This window comes from Callithrix jacchus, chromosome 5 (assembly GCF_049354715.1).
Source record: "Callithrix jacchus isolate 240 chromosome 5, calJac240_pri, whole genome shotgun sequence".
NCBI classification, from domain to species: Eukaryota; Metazoa; Chordata; class Mammalia; order Primates; family Cebidae; genus Callithrix; species Callithrix jacchus.
Window position 1 is genome coordinate 12,704,925 of NC_133506.1, and position 22,028 is coordinate 12,726,952.

Consider the following 22,028-nt stretch of genomic DNA (forward strand, 5'->3'; position numbering starts at 1 on the left):
AAGCACGACCACAGCTGAGTCAGCCAGCGGTGGCTTGGATGAAGACTGCATGCTGTGTTGTGGGTGTCCCTGGACTTGCCTTGTCTTTGAGTGCAAGCAAATCCCGTCCCCTCCACCTGCTTTTCCTGGGGCCAGGTCGCCTCTCAGCACAATCTGCTTTCCCGTGTGGCTCCTGGATCACTTGCAAATAGCTCCACATACGTTCAAGTCAAATGTGTTAAGAGCCCCTACACGCCCATTTCTCTCATTAGGAAAAAAACACAAGAGCACTAGAATGATTCTGGGGTGATTCCTCTGGTTTCCCTGGAATCCTGGAGTCTCAATTATGGTCCCTTGGATTGGATGGCTTTTGGCCTGCCGAAGGGAGGAACAGTATCTTTCCTGCAGTTTAAGATTCGGCTGGGAGGCCAGAAACCAACTGAGGGTTCACTCTTGAAAGTTAGGAGTGCAGTTTACTGCATCAGAGTGAAAATCTTGGGACAATGTTTTTTTTTTTCAAGATTTTTTCTTAAATTAAGTTCTGGGGTACATGTGCAGATTGTTGCAGCCACAAAAAAGGATGAGTTCGTGTTCTTTGCAGGCACATGGATGGAACTGGAAACCATCATTCTCAGCAAAATGAAACAAGAACAGAAAACCAAACACTGCATGTTCTCACTCATAAGTGGATGTTGAACAATGAGAACACATGGGGCAATATCTTGGCTCCAGCGGTGTTAGCTGCACCCTTAAAGCAAGACATTTCCTCTTGAAACTCAAATCTCCTCACTTAAGAAAGGAGTGAGTTGAATTGTATGCCCTTATAAGGTCTTTCCTGGTCTGGGGTGTGTGTGTGTGTGTGTGTGTGTGTGTACACATGCGCACCCATCTCTTCAGCCAAAGGAGACATAACTGTTAAACTGGAAGGATATGTTTCAAAGCCATCATTTTTCCTGTAGAAATAGAACAACTCACTTTAAGTTTTCTAATTACCTCCTACATGTCACATTCTTTCTTCCTCTTCAAGTCTGGATTGCTTCTCATGACTGAGGACCTGAAGCCATCTTTTGATTTATTTAATTTGTAAAGCAACTTATTTTAAATGTTAAATGCTGATAGAAAAATCAGCTTAATTACAGAGCCATCTTTTTTCTTATTCTGGCTGAGGAAATGGATCCATTTTGCTAAATGAGATTAATTTTTCAATATATAATGATAGGCATAAATGTCTATATATCTTAGCATATTAAAAGTGTCTTAAGCTTACCACTAATTAAAATGTCTTAAGCTTACCACTAATTAGTCTTGAAAAGAAAAGGCTAAATACAAGTGTAATTCATTTATTACCAGTTGGACGGATGAATAGTCACCGTGCAAGCGGCAGCTTTCATTGGAACAAACGAGATTGTTTTAGAACGAAGGCATCACATCAGTCCAGGACTGTGGTCCTGCTTATTTGCACGCATGAATACACTCCTGGGCTATTAGCCCGAAGGATGCAACTGAGAGGAGGCTGATTGGTACTATGAGCTGCCACTGTTCTAAAAATGCCTTCAATAAATTCCTTCTGTGTTCTAGGATTGGAGTGTTTAGGTGGCTATTACTTCATTCATATCTAAATATACTAACAGGCTATAAAAGATTGGCAGGGAAAGCACCTGAAACCTGTGATTAATTCCATATGTTAATTATTTAATTGGATAACAACATTACACTTTTATTCGCTGGAAAATCACAAATACACACTGATATTTACAAAAGTTTTTTCAGTTAAATTTCAATAAAAGAAGATGGTATCTTGTAGGACATAAAGGAAAAGGGGGATGGATCCTGCTGACAGACTCGACATGGTCCATTCCTAAAGAATCTTCTGATTCGGCTAAAAGCCAGGATAGAATAATAAATAAAAATACAATTATTATTATATTTATAGAAATGTAGACAACCAAAAATTCTTACTTGCTTGGCTTTGAAACGCATTGTGTAATTTTGTAATTTTGTGATTACATAATGCATTTCAAAGCCAAGCAAGTAAGAATTTTTCTAAATCAGAATTAAATAGTTTTGCTTAGGCATATTACAGTACATTTGCATTTTCTTTTTTTTTAACAATCAGAAAATGATTCAGTTCCAATGCAGCATTTTCTTTCCTTTCCTTTTAGGATGGAGTCTTGCTCTATCGCCCAGGCTGGAGTGCGGTGGTATGATCTCAGTTCACTGCAACCTCCGCCTCTGGGGTTCACGTGATTCTCCTGCCTCAGCCTTCCAAGTAGCTGGGACTACAGGCATGTACCACCACACCTGGCTAATTTTTGTATTTTTGTAGAGCTGGGGTTTTGACATGTTGGCCAGGGTAGTCTCGAACTTCTGGCCTCAGGTGATCCTCCTACCTTGGGCTCCCAAAGTGCTGGGATTACAGGTGTGAACCACCGTGCCAGCCTGCATTTTGTGAGGGTACAACGATTGGGTTGAAGGTGGGTCTGCTGGGAGATGATAGAAAGAAATGTTGGTTGAAACTTCAGTTGGAGAAACAAATCAACAAATAATAAAAACAAGCAAACAACTAATTCATTCTCGGTACAAAATTAGGAATTGACCAAATATGGATGGGTCAGTCCCAAACCAGGTACTATTTGTATAGCTGCCGCTTCAAAATGAATCAGGAAGAAATGAGGATGTGTATCTACAGTCACCACAAATGTATAATAATACAAACAGATTCAGAAGTTATATTTATGCAGTGCTAGGGTGCTATTTTGTAACATGCAGGGAAGACTGTCAACACTTGTAAGACCACCATAGGGATGCTGAGAGTCTTGGGGTCACAGAGACTCTGAGGTTAATCTTCCCTGATTATAACCAAGAACAGGGATTCCTTTTTGCCTCACTGTAGACAGAGTACACTGTGAAGAGTTCAGGATCTTTAGTCCAAAGAACAGGGATGAAAAAGTGGGGATATTTCTCTAATAAATCACAGTGGATGGAGTTTCTAGATAAACTCCCTCCAAATAAACTGTTCAATATTACTTCTCCATTCTTGTCATGTGCACAGTTGAAAAACACATTCACAAATCATGACTTCAACGGGCTCTCCCAATGGTCCTGCAAGGTAGGCAGAGCAAGTATTTTCATCATGGCCATTTCATTAAAGCAAAACTGAGATACAGAGAGAAAACATCGTAAGTTTAGGACATGAGTCTTAGAGTTAGGACCTGAACCCAGGTCTTTAGATTCCAGGTAGAATTTCTTTTGTAAAAGAAGGTGTGCTCTAGAAAGTGGTCCAGTCCTTAGTAAAATGCCCACTCAGATTTTGTTCATTGCTAGTGGCAACCTTCACTTTTTTCTCTATCGTCTTCCTCTCTGACCCCAGAGCCCCTGACATCTTTTGCACTGAGGTGTCAAAAACTGACACCTCAAGATTACCCATCTCCACCAAAATAAAATAAGCTTTCAAGCATCAACGGGAAGGTGATTTTTAGGTTCTTTCCTTTGAAATTACACCATTGTGGATAACCATATCAGGCTGGCTTGACTATAAGGTTTTTTTCTTGAAGCCAAAATCCTAGAGAATGTCCTGGAAAGCAGTAGGAGGAGGGTGGGAAAGTTCAATGTGATGGATTTACAACTCCTCCCATGATGCTGTAAACCCCACACCGACAAACTTATTCTTACATTTCCATTGTGTCTAAGGGCCTTCTTCTATAGCCTTTTTTCTTTATTCCTGAGACAGAGTCTCTCTCTGTTGCCCAGACTGGAGTACAGTGGAGCAATCTTGGCTCACTGCAATCTCTGACCCCCAGGTTCAAGCTATTCTCCTGCCTCAGCCTCCTGAGTAGGTGGGATTACAGGTATGTGCCACCACACCTGGCTAATTTTATATTTTTAGTAGAGACAGGGTTTCACCATGTTGGCCACACTGGGTTGAACTCCTGACCTCAAGTGATCCACCTGCCTCAGCCCCACAAAGTGCTGGGGTTATAGGCATGAGCCATCATGCTCAGACTATAGCCTTTTGAGGTTCCTGCAGTGATAAGATACAGAATTAGGGAAGATAGAGGGTGAGCTACCTATATATCTGGAGATAGCCTGGGGACTCCAATAGCTTCTGCCATTTTGTTCTTTTTTTAAAATATTTTTTGATTGTAATCAAATGAAATGGTTTCGATTATAGCAGGTAGTCAGTAAATGTCAGCTCCCGCTGTCCCTGTCTAACCTCATTGGTGTGGTTCGCACACAGTAGATGTTCAGTCCATGTCAGTTGCTCCTTATGTCTATCTTGCTGGGATTGTGCACACAGCAGGTGTTGAGCAGATATCAGTAAATGCCAGCTGCTGTGGTTCATGTCTAGTCTCATTGCATGTTATGACTTTGCAGCATTCGGCTTCTTGAGGGCACTGGGGAAACATGAGCACAGATGTTGCTTCCCATGCAGCCTGTGAACTTGGTTGATGGTGGGTGATGCTCTGAGTACTGGACTGGGGTTTTCAATTGTGGGACACCAGTGGGTCACTTCAGCCTGATACAGTCCACCTCTTCTGTGGCAGGCACCCCGTTTGTCTTAAGGTCAAGGTCGGCGCTGGACTTGCTCCCCCGCTGGGAGGGATGCCAGTGCAGCAGCATCATCTTCTTGAAATATTTCATGGTGTTGTTCTTGACCGTCACGAAGCACACGGTGTTGATCATGCTGTTGCTCATGGCGATGCACTCGACCACGTAGAAGGCGGTGAGGTAGTGCTTTTCCTTTACGAACACGGTGGGGAAGAAGTCGCGTACGATGGTGAAACCGTAGAAGGGTGCCCAGCACAGCACGTAGGCCGTGAGGATGCACATGAGCACCAGGACCGTCTTCCTGCGGCAGCGCAGCCGCTTACGGATCTGCTCTGTCTGGAACCCAGGGACTGCCTTGAACCAGAGCTCCTGGGAGATCCTGGCATAGCAAAGGGTCATGGTGACCACAGGACCCACGAACTCCACACCAAAGATGAAGAGGAAGTAGGACTTGTAGTAGAGCTGCTGATCCACGGGCCAGATCTGGCCACAGAAGATCTTCTCCTGGCTCTTGACAATAAAGAGGACAGTTTCTGTTGCAAAGTAGGCTGATGGGATGGCAATGAGAATGGATACCACCCAGACCAGGGCGATCAGGAAGGAGGCCGTTTGGTAGTTCATTCGTGGTTTCAAGGGGTGAACGATGGCAAGGTATCTGGGGAGGGAAGCCAACAGTAGTAATAATGGATGCTTGGAAACGTCAAAACGTTAGTTTTTAACTAACCCCAAACATACACTAAAGCAGACATAGTGGGGCAGTGAGTCCTCATGTACCTGTTATCCAGCTTTAACAAGCTTCATCTTATTTTAGCAATGTCATTTGGAGTAGTGGAGTGTTTTCGTGAAAACAGCACAGGCTTTGGGTCAAACAGGCTGAATACATTCTGGTTTTTCCCTGGATTGGCTTTGAGGTCTGGGATGAATTATTCAATCTCTCTTAGCTTTATTTCCTCAAATGCAAGCTGGGATAAGCGGATACCTACTTTGCAGGGCTACAGTGAACATTAAATGCGGTAATTTTTGTAAAATGCTTTGTGTATAGTAGGTATTCAATAAATACTTGTGACCTGTTACTGTTCTTAAGCATCCTATTATACCACCTTGGGCTTCCATCTTGCCATTCTTCCCAAGAACATATAATACTCGCAAAGCTCTTCATTTCAAATACCTCATGGTTTAGGTGAAGGAAGGGCTTGTGCCCCACAGAAAGAGGTGGGGGGCTTTCTCAGGGCAATGGGCAAGAACTTGCTTCCCCCGCCATGAGCTGTCATCCTGCATTTCAGAGGCAGGAGAGTCAAGGTGGGCTTGTGGTGGAATCTAAGGACTCTAATAAAAAGTAAACACCGTGCCCAAGCTCACATCATGCAGGGACCAGAATCCAGGCTCTTGATACAAAGCTTACGCTCCTACCTCCCTGGGCCATCTTGTGCTCAAGTGAGAAGGTGTGTGAAGTCACCTTGACACCATAAGTCTTGCTCTTTCCAATGAGCCACACTGTCTGGGAGAGAAACTGGAGCCCTTTGTGGGAAGTGAGCTCATTTGTGTGGGCTGAATACTTTCTTTCCAGAGACACCTAATGACACCTATTTAGATACTTGGTGCCCTGGCATCATTTCTGTGCATCTTATGGTTGAGGTAAGAGAAGAATGCTTTGGGATGAGGTAGATGAAGACGGGAGGCGTGAAGGACAGGGAGGAAACAAATCAACCCTAGAAATGAACGTGTGCTTCATACCTGGAGAACAAGAGTGAGGTGAGAACAAGAGCCGGATGCTGCCTGTAGGAAATTCTATCCCACTTGCCTTTCCTTTGTGAACAGATCCTTTAGCCACCCTTTCCAAGTCTGACTGGACTAAGAAGTCCTTCTGTCATGTTATTTCTTCCTGTCCCTGCCAATATTTCTGCCACAAAGTTGTTTTATCTTCTCTTGTGTACCTGCTGCCTGCTAGTGGCTCTGATCCATTGAATTCCATTAGAGGAGATACCAAAGCAGCATGACTCTCCCCCACTTTTGACTTTCTGAAGATCTGGGATGAAGGTGGATCCTCCCCCAACCACTGGCTACACCCTAGCTAGATATATCAATATGCACAGTGGTTGCTGAGGTTCTTCACCCATGCAGGTGACCTGGCCTTGCCAAATTAACCTACGTGACCCGCCTGCGTGGTACAAGGCTCACAGGGCTGCAGAATGGAACAAATGGGCAGGCCCATTCTTGATGGGGGCAGGGACATCTCACAATCCCTGTCTTTCGTGAGGACTCAGTGAATTCGTCTCCTATTGCTGCTGTAACAAATTACCAAAAATGTAGTGGCTTGAAACATCCCAAACGTATTGTCTTATAGTTTTGGAGGTCAAAAATTTGACATGGTTTTCACCATGCTAAAATCAAGATGTTGGCAAGGCAGCATTTTCTTCTGGAGGTGCTGATGGGGAGAATCTGTTTTTGTTGCCTTTACTAGGGATTCCAGCATTCCAGGGCTGGTAACTTCTTCCTTGTTCAAAGCCAGCAAGGGCCAATCAAGTTTCTCTCATTGTATGACTGACACAAACTCTTCTGCCTCCCTCTTCTACAGTTAAAGATCTTTCTGATTTCATTGTGCCCACCCAGATAATCCAGTATAATTTCTGTATTTTAAGATCAGCTCATTAGCAACCTTAATTCCATCTGCTACCTTAATTCCCCTTTGGCATGTAATGTAACATGTTGACAGATTCTGGGGATTAGGATGTGGTTATCCTTGGGTGAGGGACATTATTCTGCCTCCCATACTGAGTCCAAAGTCTTTGGATAATGCAGAAGTCATTCAGAACTTAAAAGGTCTCCCTCAATCTGGTTTTATCATGAAAAGTATTTCAGTAACCCATGCCAAAGGGAATTTCCACACTCCTCCTTATTCTGTTTTCAGTTCCTAGTTCTCATTCTTTTTCCTCCACTAACATCTTCCTCATTGTAGGATGTTCCAAAATTCGGAGTTGTCCTCAAATAAATCAGAAAGCAATAACATTGGCCTAGGAGTTATTCAGAAGACCTGGATTCCAGCTGTGTACCTGGACTCAAACTGTGCACTTGGATAAATCACATATGCATGGGGGACTTAGTTTCTTCGTCTGCGAAGTGGGGATAATTAACATCACTGACAATCTCTAAGGCTTTTTGTCATGTTCTGAGAAGGTAAACATACATAAGGGGTGTTGAAAGCTATTGCACATTGTTTAAGCTAATCATTTCCTGTGACTCATTCATTGGCAAGAGGGATCTCTGCAAGGTCTTTGTTTTCATCTGTCTGCTTGGATGTGATTCTTGAGGCCAATCCTTTCCTTCTAGTATTTCTATGACTTGAAGTAGCACCTCCTCTGGGGCCCTCTCTAGATGGAGCTGCCTCTGGCATATGGAAACAGCATTAGATGGCCCTTCTGATATTTCTGTGTAGTAGGACAGAGAGGCCTGTGCTTCTCCCACCCTACTTATGTCAGGGTACACAGGCCTATGTTATACTGGGATTGACTGTGCCCAGTGATAAAAGCCCCCTTCTCCAAAATCAGCATCATCCAGGCACAGGTGAGAGTTTGGCCATCCATCTTTCTTACCATTTTACTTTATTTTTTTCAATTAGTTTAGAAGCTGATTGGAGAAGAGGATCCTTACCCTTTCTCCCTGTCCTACCACCTGCCACCTATACAGCATTTCCAGAGCAGCCCTCATCAATGACTTATTGGGAGCTGGGGTATTTATACTGCCCACGTCTGGAAGAACTCTCTGTAGAGCTGTGGTCTACTCTGGCTCCAAGGGTCCCTCAGCAGGATATGCTCTAATTGCCCACAGTAAAAGCTCGTTTAAGTACTTCTTGGTTGTTACCTGCACATAAATCTTTGTCTCAGATTCTGATTTGGGTGTAACTCAAGCTAAGACACAGGTATAAGTCCATGTACTAGGTACTGCGGAGAAAGATAGAACACATAGTTATTGTGCTTAAAACCAATTGTCTTTTGGAAAATACTATCAGTATCTCCATACATAGCATGAATTTAGAAAGACAGCAAATTAAATATTGCTATCAGATTACAAGGGCCCTGGAATGCTAGGCTCAGGATTTAATATGTATTCCTTAAGCACTTGAATTTCTAGACATTTTGTAAGCAATGAAATGTTTCAGGAAGATCCATCAGTGGTGACATTCCTCTGTTAATATGAATAAGTATAGACTTCAGGGAACAGTCAGGAGCCCCTGAGGAGTGAAAACACAGGTCAGTAGAGCATTATGATGGTCCAGCTATGACTTTCTAAGAGATGAAGCTGGAGGGCGAGCTGCCAGGACTTGCTGCATGGCTAAACACACAGGGTGGGATGAGTGGAGGTAGGATAGGGAAAAAGGGTAAGGATGATGGTAACTTTTCCCTGCTTGGATGGCTGAGAGGATGGAGGAGCTGCTGACGGAGCTGCAGGCTGACTAGGGCAGAGTTGGTTTGCGGTGGAAAAGGACCCATTCTGTTGTCTATGTTGTCGTAACAAGGCGATTGCTTCCAAGAAACTCCAATGTTACAAAAAATGAAACCAGCATTATAAAGACAAAGGTTTCAGTGGAACAAGGGAGTTGGGAACAGTACTCACTCTCTGTGGTGGTTAATAACTGAGGCCCAACTTGATTGGACTGAAGGACACAAAGTATTGATCCTGGGTGTGTTTGTGAGGGCACTGCCAAAGGAGATTAACATTGGAGTCACTGGGCTGGGAAAGGCAGACCCACCCTTAATCTGGGTGGGCATAATCTAATCAGCTGCCAGCTCAGCTAGAATATAAGCAGGCAGAAAAATGTGAAAAGAGAGCCCGACCTACCCTCCTAGCCTACATCTTTCTTCTATGCTGGATGCTTCCTGGCCTCCAACACTGGACGCCAAGTTCTTCAGTTTTGGAACTTGGACTGGCTCTCCTTGCTCCTCAGTCTGTAGATGGCCTATTGTGGGATCTTGTGATTATGTGAGTTAACACTTTAAACTCCCATATATATATATATTCTATCAGTTCAAAGGATTCCCATTCAAGAGGCTGGGGTGGAGCCCAGAAATCTGACTTTGTATCTTTCTGTCTTTTTTTTTCGAGATGGAGTTTTGTTCTTGTTACCCAGGCTGGAGTGCGATGACACAGCCTTGGCTCACTGCAATGTTTGCCTCCTGGGTTCAATCGATTCTCCTGCCTCAGCCTCCCAAGTAGCTGGGATTACAGGCACGCACCACCATGGCTAGCTAATTTTTGTATTTTTAGTAGAGATGGGGTCTCACCATGTTGGCCAGGCTGGTCTCAAACTCCTGACCTCAGGTGATCTGCCTGTCTTGGCCTCCCACAGTGCTGGGATTACAGGTGTGAGCCACCATGCCCAACCTGACTTTGTAATTGTCTATCAAATGATATTTGCACCATTTTCCCTGGATAATTTTGTGCAGTTGTTTGATAGGTACACATTTAATAAAGGCTGGTTTCCGGGCTGGAGTCTCAGAGTTGTTAAAAAATTATTCTTCCTGCAGGAATTATGTTATGCAAAGGAAGGAGGATGCCTCCTACACTTGTCTGTGTATTTTATTACCAAAATGAAAACTATTAAAGTGGTTGATTAAAGAGAACAAACCTGAACAGCACTGAGAACAAGCAAGGGAAAAACTGAAGAGTTGGAAAGATGAAAGGAAAAAAGATGACTAAGCGGTCATCCAAATGAGCACAGCTTAGAGTGGTGGACAGCAACCAAGAGAAGGTGATAACTGTCTCCTTGAACAGAGCCAGCGATGGCCCAACGCTGGCCTGCAACTGTTCACATAGACAAAACATGTGTAAGGTTTGTCATAAACCGCTACTGTGCATTTTACTTCATAAATTTAAAATAAAGCAAGGGCTGGTGAGGAGGAATAAGTTCCGATGTTCTACAGCACCGCAGGGTGAATATAACTAACACAATTCATTATATAATTTCCAAATAGCCAGAAGAGTGGCTTTTGAATGTTTCCAACACAAAGAAATGCTAAACATTTGAGGCGATGGATATGCTAATTAACTTGATTGATCATACACATTGTATACATGCATCAAAATATCACTCTGTACCCCATAAGTATATGCAATTACTACATGTCAATTAAAAAGAATAAATGCCAAAAGTAAAACAAAATAATAAATACATAAAGGAAGGGAAAAAATAAAGTAGAGCAAGGACTTCTGCAATGTCTTATGCAAATGTATGCAAATGAGCACACCAATATATACAGAAAAGCAAAAGCAAGCATGTCCTTTCCTGTTTTGCATAAATGAACCCTGTTATCTCATTTTAAAAGCAGCTCTGCAACAAAGTCTACCAGAAACGAGCACATACGGTATGATTTCTTTTTTAATAACAGGTGAAGCTGAACTGTAATGATAGAAGTCAGATTAGTGGTTCCTGGTGGGAGGATTGACTGCTGAGGAGCACAGAAGATTCTCTAGGGGATGTAACTGCTACGTCTCCATCTGGATGGTGGCTATAGGAAAAGCTTGATACATGTTTTCCTGACTGGAAGCTGCCCTTGTTAACACTCATGTGGCTTCTAGGTAGCTGCCTGCCCTGTCTGCTTTCCCTTTGTGTTGATGCCACGTACTGTCATGTGGCATGCCTGTATCAAAGCAAATGTGGTATCCGGGGGCATAGCTCAGCGATGGGCCTCTCGGCAGTCTCAGTCTTGCTCACATCTGGGGGAACAGAACACACCTGGAGAAATAAGACCTCCTTTTGCCCTCCATAGATTGGCGAGCATTTCTACCTGGAGCAATGCCAGCCTGTCAGAGCCCAAGTGAGGAAAGAGACAGCCTGGTTCAGCCCCATCACTCACCCCACCCACCATCCTCACCTGTCAATGGCGATGGCCAGCAAGGCATTGGTGGAGACGTAGAGGGAGACGGTGCGCAGGTAGTTGACGGAGGCACAGAGCACGTGGCCATGCTCCCAGGAGAGCTGCCGGACCACATAGTAGTCCATCTCGAAGGGGCAGCAGATGATGGCCACCAGGAAGTCGGAGATGGCCAGGTTGGCAATGAGCAGATTTGTGAGGTTGCGCAGCTTCTTATAGCGGGTGAGGGCAGCAATAAAGACAAAGTTACCGACACCACAGACCAGCATGATGCCTGCCAGGGCAATGCCGATGACGATCTTGGCTGCGAAGAAGGTCCGGGTCTTGGTCATGTCCTCGTCCTCATCCATAGGGAGGTCGTAATCACCATAACTGAAGTTAAAGGAGAGGGAGGAGGCATGGTCTTGGGGTGGATTAAAGTTGGGTGCAAAACTGGTGTTTCCATTCTGGGCTGCCATGGTGATGCCTGAAAGAAAAGAGGTGTGAGGGAGGTGCGAGGGGTAGGGGTGCAGCCTCCTGCTCTCTCAGGGTCGGTGAGCCTAGCACCCTGCCCACAGCCTTGGGGAGACTTGACTCGCCATCCTGGATACTGGGAGGCACAACCAGTGGACAGCATGCAGGAGAATATCTGGTCACATTCCCCGAGTTCCCCAGGTATAGGCCAACCAGATCCACTGCCTACCCAGATGGAACTACCCAGGATGCTGGGAGAGGAGACCCGAGATCTGTAAGCTGGGAAGCCCTCCATGGCTGCCCAGCTGTTGGGAAAGATGGCATAGGATGGATCAGACTCTCTAAAACTCTCAAGAAGAATGTGCACCTTTGCCCTTTGCCCAGGGGCCAGGGCCTCTTTGCCCAGTCACATCCTCCAGCTCGCCATGCATCAGCTCCCACAGGGGCTTCTGGAACTCTTCCAAGGCTGCTCCCAGGCACTGGCCTGGCACCTACAGCAGTTGCAATGTTGTGGCACCTGTTGGCCACGGACAATGAAGCAGGACTGCCAGGACACTGCAGGGTCTTCTCTCCAAAAGCAGGACATCACTCCCTCTGTACTGACCAAGCCACAGACTTGGAAATCATCAAGTCCATTTTCAAATGGACAGACTGAGTCACCTTGGGCCAGCGATTTATGCTCTCCGAGTCCTAATCTTCCTGTAAACCGAATTCCTGCTGCCCAGTCTAGTGGCTGGTGCATAGTGGGGGCTGGACAGGGATCTGTTGAGTGCATGACCAGGATGCTGTAGGTGGGGGAGGCTGCATTGGGGTGGGGGAGAGGAATTCCCCTCTTGCTCCCCTGTTCTTAGGGAATCAGATCCAGAAAGAAATCCTCTGCCTGCCTTCCCCCACTGCTCTCACTTCATTGGATCTGCTCTCGGACCTCCTTCACTGGGCTCTAGTTCTCCATCCAGAGTCAACTCTGCCTGAAAGACACCAATTCTGTCACCAAGGTCTCAAAATGGGGAAAATAGTCTCTGAAGCCCTGAGCCTAGAGGAGATAGGGCACCCCAGGGTGCAAGGCTTCACTGAGGGGCTGGAAAAAGAACCCAGACCCCAACACCCACAGAAAGGGGCCCTGGCTGTCCAACTGTGAGTGGCCTTCCCCCCACCTCACAGCACACCTGGAAACGACCTCATATGTGGGCGCCGCGGGGTGTGCTGCGTAGAAAAGGAGGACCCAGCTGGACAACGCATTTGGTCCACTCCTGCGAGGAGAGGAGAACGCCGAAGGACAGGAATTGCGCCCCAGCGAAAGACACCCTACCCTGGGGTGTGCCCTCTAGCTCCTTTCCCAAAGTGAACACCTCCAAGAGGTGAGCTGCAAATCCCAGTGGCATCCACATCCGGAGGTGTCTTCCCTCCAGGTCGCCCCTCCGTCTCATGCGAAACCCCAATCCCCAGCCTCTGCTCAGCCAGGGACCAACAATCGGGAATCCTACCCCTCCTCGGCTTTCCTAACCCAAGATGAGAGGACGCGCGCCCGGGCTGGGACAGGTCCAGGGCGCATTTTCACAGACTGAGCTCCCGGTCTGGGAGCAACACGTTCCAGCTGCCCGCTTCCTGCCCCATCAACGCGGCCGCGCGGTCGAGGTCTGGAGGCGACGCCCTGGCAGGGGCAGGAACTAAGTCACAAATTCAGACTCCAGAAGCAAAGGCTGCGGTGCTTCCGGGCGGGAAGAAAACTGCAGGTGGGTGGAGGATGCGGTGCGCGGGAATTTCCCCACAGACGCTTGCTATTTTCTTCTCACCTTTCAGGAAGGTGCCCCTCTACCTGCGCCCTCCCCGGCGATGTGGAGCTCCCCCGAGAGCTTAGCTACTCGCTGGCTCCCTTCGCCCGCGCCCGCACCCGCACACCTCAAGCCCCGCTTACCGTCCGCTGCTCGGTCCTAGAGGGCCCAGAGGGTATCTCCTGAAACCAACTCGCCTTCTTCGAGCCAGCCCCGACGCATCTCGAGAGTGGCGGGAGGCAACGCGGCCAGAATATCCCAGAGGAAAAAGTGGGCGTCGGAGGCCCTTGTCCCAGCGACTCCCCCACTGCACCGACGGAGTCCCGGGACTGCACGGATCTGAGCCCTTACCTGCCTCGGCGCCTCCTCTCTATGTGATCTGCGGCCCTGGAAGCCGGATCGAGGGTCACAGGGTGGTTGGGCGCCAGCGGGCCGCTCGGTTTTCGCCTCGAGGACTGGGACTTGCACTTGCAGAGCCGCTGCGTGGGGGATGTCCCTCTTTTTTCCTCGCCCTGGCGCGCTCCCCCGGTTCGTCACGGTCTCTGGGTTCCAGCTGGAGTTGGCGCTCGCCCCCGCAGCTCTTTCCTGTGGCTCGGACCTGTGAGCCCCGCCCCGCGCTCGACTCCGCCCCGGGGTCCCCGCCAGCCCCCGAACTGAGGCCGAGGGTGGGTGCCCAGCTCCCGCACCCCACCGCGTGCTCTTGGGCTGGTGCGTCCAGGGCGCCGGGCACCGTAGCTCTGGTCTCCCTGACGCGGGTCCCGGGGCAGCGAGGGCCGCCCCTCGCAGGGATTTCAGCGCCTTCGCCTACAGTCTGAATCGGACCACAGTAGCCGGGTTTCGACTGTGCGCTTGGGAACAGCGAGCACCGCCCTCTGCCGCCAGCCGTGGCACGGCACCCGGGTCGCGGGCGCAGGAGCGGAGCGTACTGTCTTCCGGAGGTGCCCAGTGCCAGCGTCCGCGCCTACTACAAGGTGACTCTTTCAAGGAAAGCCCGGCTCTGACGAGTGCAGTGTGGGCCTTTTGGCGATGGCGGTGAAGGAGGAGGCCCCCAGGAGGAAGCTGGGGATGGGGGCAGCTTGCCCTGCTCAAAACCCCTAAAGTCCTCACTCAAACTTTGGGATGACCACCGCCATCAGATTCCAGGGCCATATCCCAGGATTGCCTCGGCCCATCTGTCCCGAGAGTCCGGAGCCCTCCACTTTGCTTCTAACAGGCTCGAACCCCTCCCACGATCTCCCTGGTTAAACACAGGAACTGCCCATTCAGATGACTGGTGCCCAGGAAGCTCTGGGTGTACAGGATTGGACCTGTGGCAGGACCCTGAAGGTCTAAAAAGGTATTCCCCATTGTTAAACCCCAGCCAGCGGATAATTGGCAGGTCAGAATATAGACTCCACTATGTCAGAGCTTCCCCCCGCCCTTTTTTTTCCCAAGGGAATCTGGAATTTGAGAACTTAAAAAAATACTCTTTGGGTTTGTTAAAGCAAAATTCTTGTTTTGGCTAAAGAGAACTTGTCTCAGACTGAACACAGTCCACAGGACTGCCAATTAAAAAATTTGTGGAAGCCTGTAATCCCAGCACTTTGGGAGGCCGAGGCGGGTGGATCATGAGGTCAAGAGATCGAGACCATCCTGGTCAACATGGTGAAGCCCTGTCTCTAATGAAAGTACAAAAAATTAGCTGGGCATGGTGGCACGTGCCTGTAATCCCAGCTACTCAGGGGGCTGAGGCAGGAGAATTGCCTGAACCCAGGAGGCGGAGGTTGCGGTGAGCCGAGATCGCGCCATTGCACTCCAGCCTGGGTAGCAAGAGGGAAACTCCATTTCAAAAAAAATTTGTGGGTGAATGAACTTCAAATCCCTTCATATTGTGACATTCTGTGATTCTGACTTTCCCACCTTAAGTGAAACTGACCCCACTCTTCTCCCCTCTTAGCATCTCTCCGGGCCTGATCAAAGGCAGGAGAGCCAGCTGTTTGCTTTTCTCCTGGGGAGGGGCTGCGATTGGGCAGGTGTTCTATAGGGTCAGGGCAAACTCCAGAGACAGAGGCAAAAGAGGCTCTGTTGCTCCAGAAAGGGAGATGATGAGGTAGCCAGTTACACACCCTAGGCATATTCTTTGGCATAGCTCATACTTTTCAACTTCAGCTAGAGGCTTCTCTGCTCATGGACCATGCCTGCCCTATTCAATGGGGGCAAACAGACCCCTAGAAACATCTGCCTGCTGGTGCTTTCATGGAATCCTCTAAGATGAGTTAAAGCACGGTTGCTTCCACACAGATTTGGAGATCTGCAGATGTCGTTGTAGTAACTCCAAATACTGACCACCCTCGACAGAGTAGGAGCTTTTTTTTTTTTGAGAGGGAGTTTCGCTCTTGTTACCCAGGCTGGAGTGCAATGGCGCGATCTCGGCTCACCGCAACCTCCGCCTCCTGGGTTCAGGCAATTCTCCTGCCTCAGCCTCCTGAGTGGCCGGGATTACAGGCACGCGCCACGACGCCCAGCTAATTTTTTGTATTTTTAGTAGAGACGGGGTTTCACCGTGTTGACCGGGATGGTCTCGATCTCTTGACCGCGTGATCCACCAGCCTTGGCCTCCCAAAGTGCTGGGATTACAGGCTTGAGCCATCGCGCCCGGCCCAGACTAGGAGCTTTTTCTGGGAGTGGACATGCTTAGAAAATGGTGCAACAGGCTGGGTGCGGTGGCTCATGCCTGTAATCTCAGCACTCTGGGAGACTGAGGTGGGTGGCTTACGAGGTCAGGAGATGGAAACCATCCTGACTAACATGGTGAAACCCTATCTCTACTAAAAACACAAAGAATTAGCCAGGCATGGTGGCGCACACCTGTAATCCCAGCTGCTTGGGAGACTGAGGCAGGAGAATCGCTTGAACCTGGGATGCGGAGGTTGCAGAGAGCCAAGATCATGCCACTGTACTCCAGCCTGGTGACAGAGCAAGACTGAGAGAGAGAGAGAGAGAGAGAGAGAGAGAGAGAGAGAGAGAGAGAGAGAGAGCAGGAAGGAAAGAAAGAAGGAAGGAAGGAAGGAAGGAAGGAGAGAGAGAGAGAAAAAAGAAAGTGCTACTGGGATTTGTCTTGGTTTGGGTTTCAGGAGATTCCCAGACAAGTGGAGGGGAAGTGAGACAGAGAAGGGAGAAGGGCCCATACACTATATGCTAATAAGCAGGGTGCCACTGGGGCTTACTCCAGTTGACCTGCAGGCTGTGTGGAACATGCCACATGGTTGTTCACGGCAGCACAGGGAGGCTGGACATTCAGCCATCAATTTCTACCCCACCTCCCATGGACAGGTTACCCGAGGGCCAGAATTTCCCTCACTTTCAGGTCGTGTCCCAGTGTGGTGTAGAAAGCCCAAGGCTGAAAAGAAGAGAGCATCAGGCCGTGTGGGTGGGAGGTGTCATGGTGCCTGGAACTGCATCTGCCAGTGAGTCCAGGAGAGCAGAGGAGATTCCAGGCAGGTGATCACTCTCACAGCTGCTACAGGAGGGCAGCAGAGGGGCCTTCCTTTCCAGAGGTGGGCAAGAGCCCTACTTCAGCTGGAGTTCATAGACTGAACTGGGTGTGAACCCAGAGAAACTGGGTGATTTGAGTGGGATTTTGAGAGGGGCTGAAGACTTTGCATTAGGTACTTTGAGGTAACTTACAACCCCACTTGGGCTCACAAAGCTGGCGAGAACTGGGGAAATGGAGATGACTTAGGTGAAAATTATTAACGGACTTCTCCTAGTCAAAGAGATGTCTCTATTGCAAGCCCACAGTCTCTTCTTCTTATCTCTGAAAGAGACTTCTCTCTGAAGTCTTTCTGGTGAGAAAGGCTTAGCTGAACTAGAGGATAAAGTGCTTAGGGAGGGGAAGATGCCAAGGGGAGGAAAGAAAAACCTTACAGACTGGAGTTGCTACAGAGCCTCAGGGGAGGGGTTATCTACACACAACTGGACATGAGAAAAATGGATGAGGTAAGGATACTTTGATACAGGGCCAGAAGATTATATATTGGAATCCACTTGAGAGACAAGAATAGAAATTTAACAGGTGTAATATTTTGATAATATTAAATCTGAATGGTTTTTATTGTTCCCCCCACAAATCCTAGTGCATGACAGTCACTCCACTAGTATGAATTCAGGAAATTGGAGTAGGTTAATGCCGCCTCAGAATAACATCTCTCAAAGATACTCCCGAATAGCGAGGGTGGAATTGTTGGGTCAGCCTGAGATAGCCAGATAGAGCCACATCGAGGGATTCTTTTAAATGGGAGAGGGAGTATGTGTCACTACTCAGAATATGTGTCAGTATGTGTATAAAGGGAGAGAGAGCTCAGGGTTTGTCAGGTAAATCTGATTTTCAGATAATTTTTTAAAATTACTTTTACTATGTATTTATTTTTTAGAGGCAGGGTCTCCATCTGTCACCCAAGCTGGGGTGCAGTAGCACAATCATAGCTTGCTGTAGCTTCAAACTCAGGCTCAAGTGATCCTCCCACTTCAGCCTCCTGAGTAGCTGAGACTGCAGCCTCGAGCCACTGTGCTTGACCCCGAAATTATTTTTTTATTTTTATTTTTTTCTTTGTGGGGGGCAGGGTCTCCCTGTGTCACCTAGACTGGAGTGCACTAGTGTGATTATAGCTCGCTGCAGCCTGGATTTTCCAGACTCAAGCAGTCTTTTAGCCTCAGCCTCCCTAATAGTTGGAAATACAGGTGCCTACCACCATACTCAGCTTTTTAAATGTAAGTGTAAATTTATTTTTATTTTTAGAAAACAAACAAACAAGAAATGAGGTCTTGCCATGTTGCCCAGGCTGGTCTTGAACTCCTAGGCTCAAGTGATCTTCCCACCTCAGCCTCCCAAAATGCTGAGATTGCAGGCATGATTCACAGCACCTGGCCCCTAAATTACTTTTGATAATTGTTTTATGTTTCTTGAAAGCGACTCTTTTCTAAGACAAAACCACGTGGGTCTTCAGGTTTATACAGGTTTTATATGTAAACTTTTTCAGTTGTAAAGAAATGAATACAGACTCTCTGGAGCTTGATTTGCCAATAGATATTAAAAAGGCTTGAGGCTGGGCACTGTAGTTCGTGCCTGTAATTCCAGCACTTTAGGAGGCCAAGATGGAAGGATCCTTTGGGGCCAGGAGTTTGAGAACAGCCTGGGCAACATAGTGAGACCCCCGTTTCTACAATTTATTTTTTTAAATTAACTGGTATGAAGGTAAATGCCTGTGGTCCCAACTTGCTTGGGAGGATTGCTTGAGCCCAGAAGTTTGAGACTACAATGAGCTATGATCATGCCACTGCACTCCAGCCTGGGCAGCAGAGTAAGATCCTGTCTCCAAAAAAAAAAAAAAGTCTAAAAAACTCTACCTCTCCTAATCTTTAATCTAGAAATTCGATTTTTGTAACTTTATTTTATGGTGATAATGAATGAAGCAGGTAAAGATTTCGCTACAAGGATATTGATAGTAGTATTGTTGAGGATAACAAGAAATTGAGAACAACCTGGATTTCTTACAACTTGGTTAAAATGTGGAAAGAATGTCTTTTATAACATACCAGGCTCCTAGTTAAGTTTGTTGGATCAGTAATCAATTCACATGATTCTAAAATCAACACGCACACACAATTATACATTGAAAAGTGTTGCTCTCACCCCTGTACCCATCTATTTGGTTCCCCTTGACTCCTCTTATGAGTTCCTGTTGTATCCTTCCTGTGCTGCTTTTTGTAAACACAATGGTATATTCTCATTTATTCCCCTTTCAGAAGTTTCCATATCAATATGTATAGAGCTTCTTTATTCTTTATTTTACAACTACAGAGTAGTCCACTGTGTGGATATACCACAGTTAATTTTTTTAAGGTCACTTTTGCTGGACACATTGGTTTAATATTTTCAAAATATGCCTGTTAAACTACAAATTGGGTTGTTTCCAATTTTTAGCTATTACAGTGCTGTAGTAAAGATGATATACATATAACAATGCTTCAAAGAATAACTCTGACATAATGTCTTTTTGTATATGTGCAAATACGTTTGGATGACTAAATCCTAGATGTGGTATTGCTGAGTCAATGCTTTCATGTAAACATTGTCACATTTAACTTATTAGGGGGTCTCACTATTCAGTAGTCTTTGGAGGTAGAGGTTAATACCAGGAGTGATCAATAATAAAATATCAGCCAGGCATGGTGGCTCATACTTGTAATTCCAGTAACTTTGGGAGGCTGAGGCAGGAGGCTAGCATGAGCCTAGGAGTTCAAGCCCAGCCTGGGCAACATAGTGAGACCCTGTCTCCACAACACACACCACACATGGTGGTGTGTGCCTGCGGTCTCAGCTACTTAGGAGGCTGAGGTGGGAGGATTGCTTGAGCTCAGGAGGTTGAGGCCTCAGTGAGCTATGAGCACACCACTGCACGCCCATCTTGGCAACAGAGCAAGGCCCTGCTTCTTAAAAAAGTACAATAATAAAATGTCTGTTGTGTTCACAGAGGCAATATTCAAGTGCCTGATTTCTCAGTAGTGCCTGTCTCTCACACAGGTCCTCAGTCCTTTTTTCTTCTACTTTTTCTTTTTCTTTCTTTTTTTTTTTTTGAGATGGAGTTTTGCTCTCGTCGCTCAGGCTGGAGTGCAGTGGCGAGGTCTAGGCTCGGTCCAGGCTCATTGCAACCTCCATCTCCCAGCTTTAATCGATTCTCTTGCCTCAGCCTCAAGAGTAGCTGGGATTACAGGTGTGTATTTTGTATTTTTAGTAGAAACAGGGTTCCACCATGTTGCCAAGGCTGGTCTCAGGCTGGTCTCAAACTCCTGTCTCAGCTGATCCACCCACCTTGGTCTCCCAAAGTACAGGTATCACAGGTGTGAGTCACGTGCCCAGCCAGGTCCTCAGTCCTGAATGAAGGTTCCTTTCAGTCATTCAAAGTATGATGGGGAGGGGCACTATTCCCAAGAAAATGACTTCAAGTTATTTTAGTGTGTTTCCTTGTTTCTCTCTGGGAGTAATCAATCATCAAATCGAGAAGGTACCCTTGTTATTAAATGCAGACATATTGTTAGGTACACTTTTTAACGTTGAAAGCAAATGTAATTAAACTCTATGAATCATAGCTGGGAAAGGCGGAGCTTAATTAATGGTTCAAGGTGCATTGACCCTGGCTGTACTTTCCCTTCCATCCAGCTGGCTTTCATTGGGTTCTGCAGAGTGGCTCTGTAGGATACACTGGCTGACTCAGCTGGACCAGGTATTGTTCCCTCTCTGGCTTCTATCTGCCTTTCGGGGAGGAAGCGACAGTCAGGACTGAGACAAGGAATCAGGGTCAGTGCTCACCAGCCATGCTAACTGTCTATAGAGACAGACCCAAGAAAAAGGTAAGTTTACATGAAAGCCGGAGAGCTTCCGGTCGGAAATTTGTGATTGCTGTGAAAACCGTTTCAAGAAGTTTCCCGAGCCCTCAGAGAGAGGCGGTGGTAGAAGGAAGGTGGATTGAGGGAGCAAAGTTCTTGCAGGAAGCAGCTCCTCGATGCACTCAAAACTGATCTCTATGATAGAGAGTTCACTTAATGAAATCCCTTCATGGAAACGACCTCGTTCACTGGCAGGGCAGAGGAAGGAGAGGGCTTCACCTTCAGATCCATGTTTGGTAGAGTATAGAAAGGGTTTAGTTTTATAAAGAGACACTTGGGTATTAATTTATGTTGAGCCTCACTTTCTTTGGCTTGTCCTCCTCCAGCTGAAGACTCTGTATCCAGGTGATCACATGCCGTCTTGCCGTGAGCTCAGGAAAGGATGAAAACTCCCTCCTTTAGGTGTGTCACCTGAGGTCAGGGGCAGGGTGTGTGGGAGCACTCAGGTGGAAAAATTCACATAATGTGAAAATTTGGAAAGTCAAAAGTCAAATTCTTTGTCTGCTCTCCACAATGCAGCCCCTTAGAGGTGACATGATTACCTGGACTTCGTAAGTTCAAACGCAAACAAAACAGGCTTTGGGTATGCTTCGGCTCATTATGGGTGGAGTCAGGAGACAGAGAAAGCCATTTTCACTATGGCCAACATAGATCTCTGAGTTAATTAACTGGAATGTTTTTAAAAATGTGATTTTGGTGTGACCTGAGGTGAAATAAGTTGTCTTAGGTTGGATTCACCTAAAAGCAGATCTTGAGACAAAGATTTGAGTCATGTTTATTGTCGGAGGTCAGGGAGTAGGGTTAGGGTTTACAGCTGAGACTACAGTCATGGGTTGGGGCAATTCACCCCACCTGCAATAGGTGGGTGCTGCAAAGTGACCTGGAAAGGGCACAGATGTGGGGACAGGTGAAGAACGGGCCAAATGATGCAGTCCCCCCACTTAGCTCTCACGTCTTAGATCCCAGAGCTGCCTGCCTTGCT

General features: G+C 47.0%; 1 protein-coding gene across 2 annotated transcripts; it reads right to left on the bottom strand.

Moving 5' to 3' along the window:
* Positions 1 to 1,650: 1,650 nt before the first annotated feature.
* On the bottom strand, positions 1,651 to 14,434 carry PROKR2 (prokineticin receptor 2). Of its 2 annotated transcripts, none has more exons than XM_002747331.6 (3): positions 13,973 to 14,434; positions 11,397 to 11,862; positions 1,651 to 5,182 (listed from the first exon to the last, which is right to left on the bottom strand). In XM_002747331.6, exons 2-3 carry the CDS (start codon positions 11,852 to 11,854, stop codon positions 4,486 to 4,488), a joined length of 1,155 nt encoding a protein of 384 aa, XP_002747377.4. In that variant the 5' UTR covers positions 11,855 to 11,862; positions 13,973 to 14,434; the 3' UTR covers positions 1,651 to 4,485. The 2 variants fall into 2 exon arrangements, with proteins under 2 accessions (XP_002747377.4, XP_035154216.3); XM_035298325.3 differs by lacking the exon at positions 13,973 to 14,434 and adding an exon at positions 13,765 to 13,962.
* Positions 14,435 to 22,028: the final 7,594 nt, after the last annotated feature.

What these genes read in the sequence shown, in the direction of transcription:
- PROKR2 (XM_002747331.6), bottom strand. Translation starts at nt 11,854, where the DNA reads ATGGCAGCCCAGAATGGAAACACCAGTTTTGCACCCAACTTTAATCCA. An exon ending in CTGGCCATCGCCATTGACAG is followed by an intron (nt 5,183 to 11,396) that starts GTGAGGATGGTG and finishes TTCCCTCCCCAG; the next exon opens with ATACCTTGCCATCGTTCACC.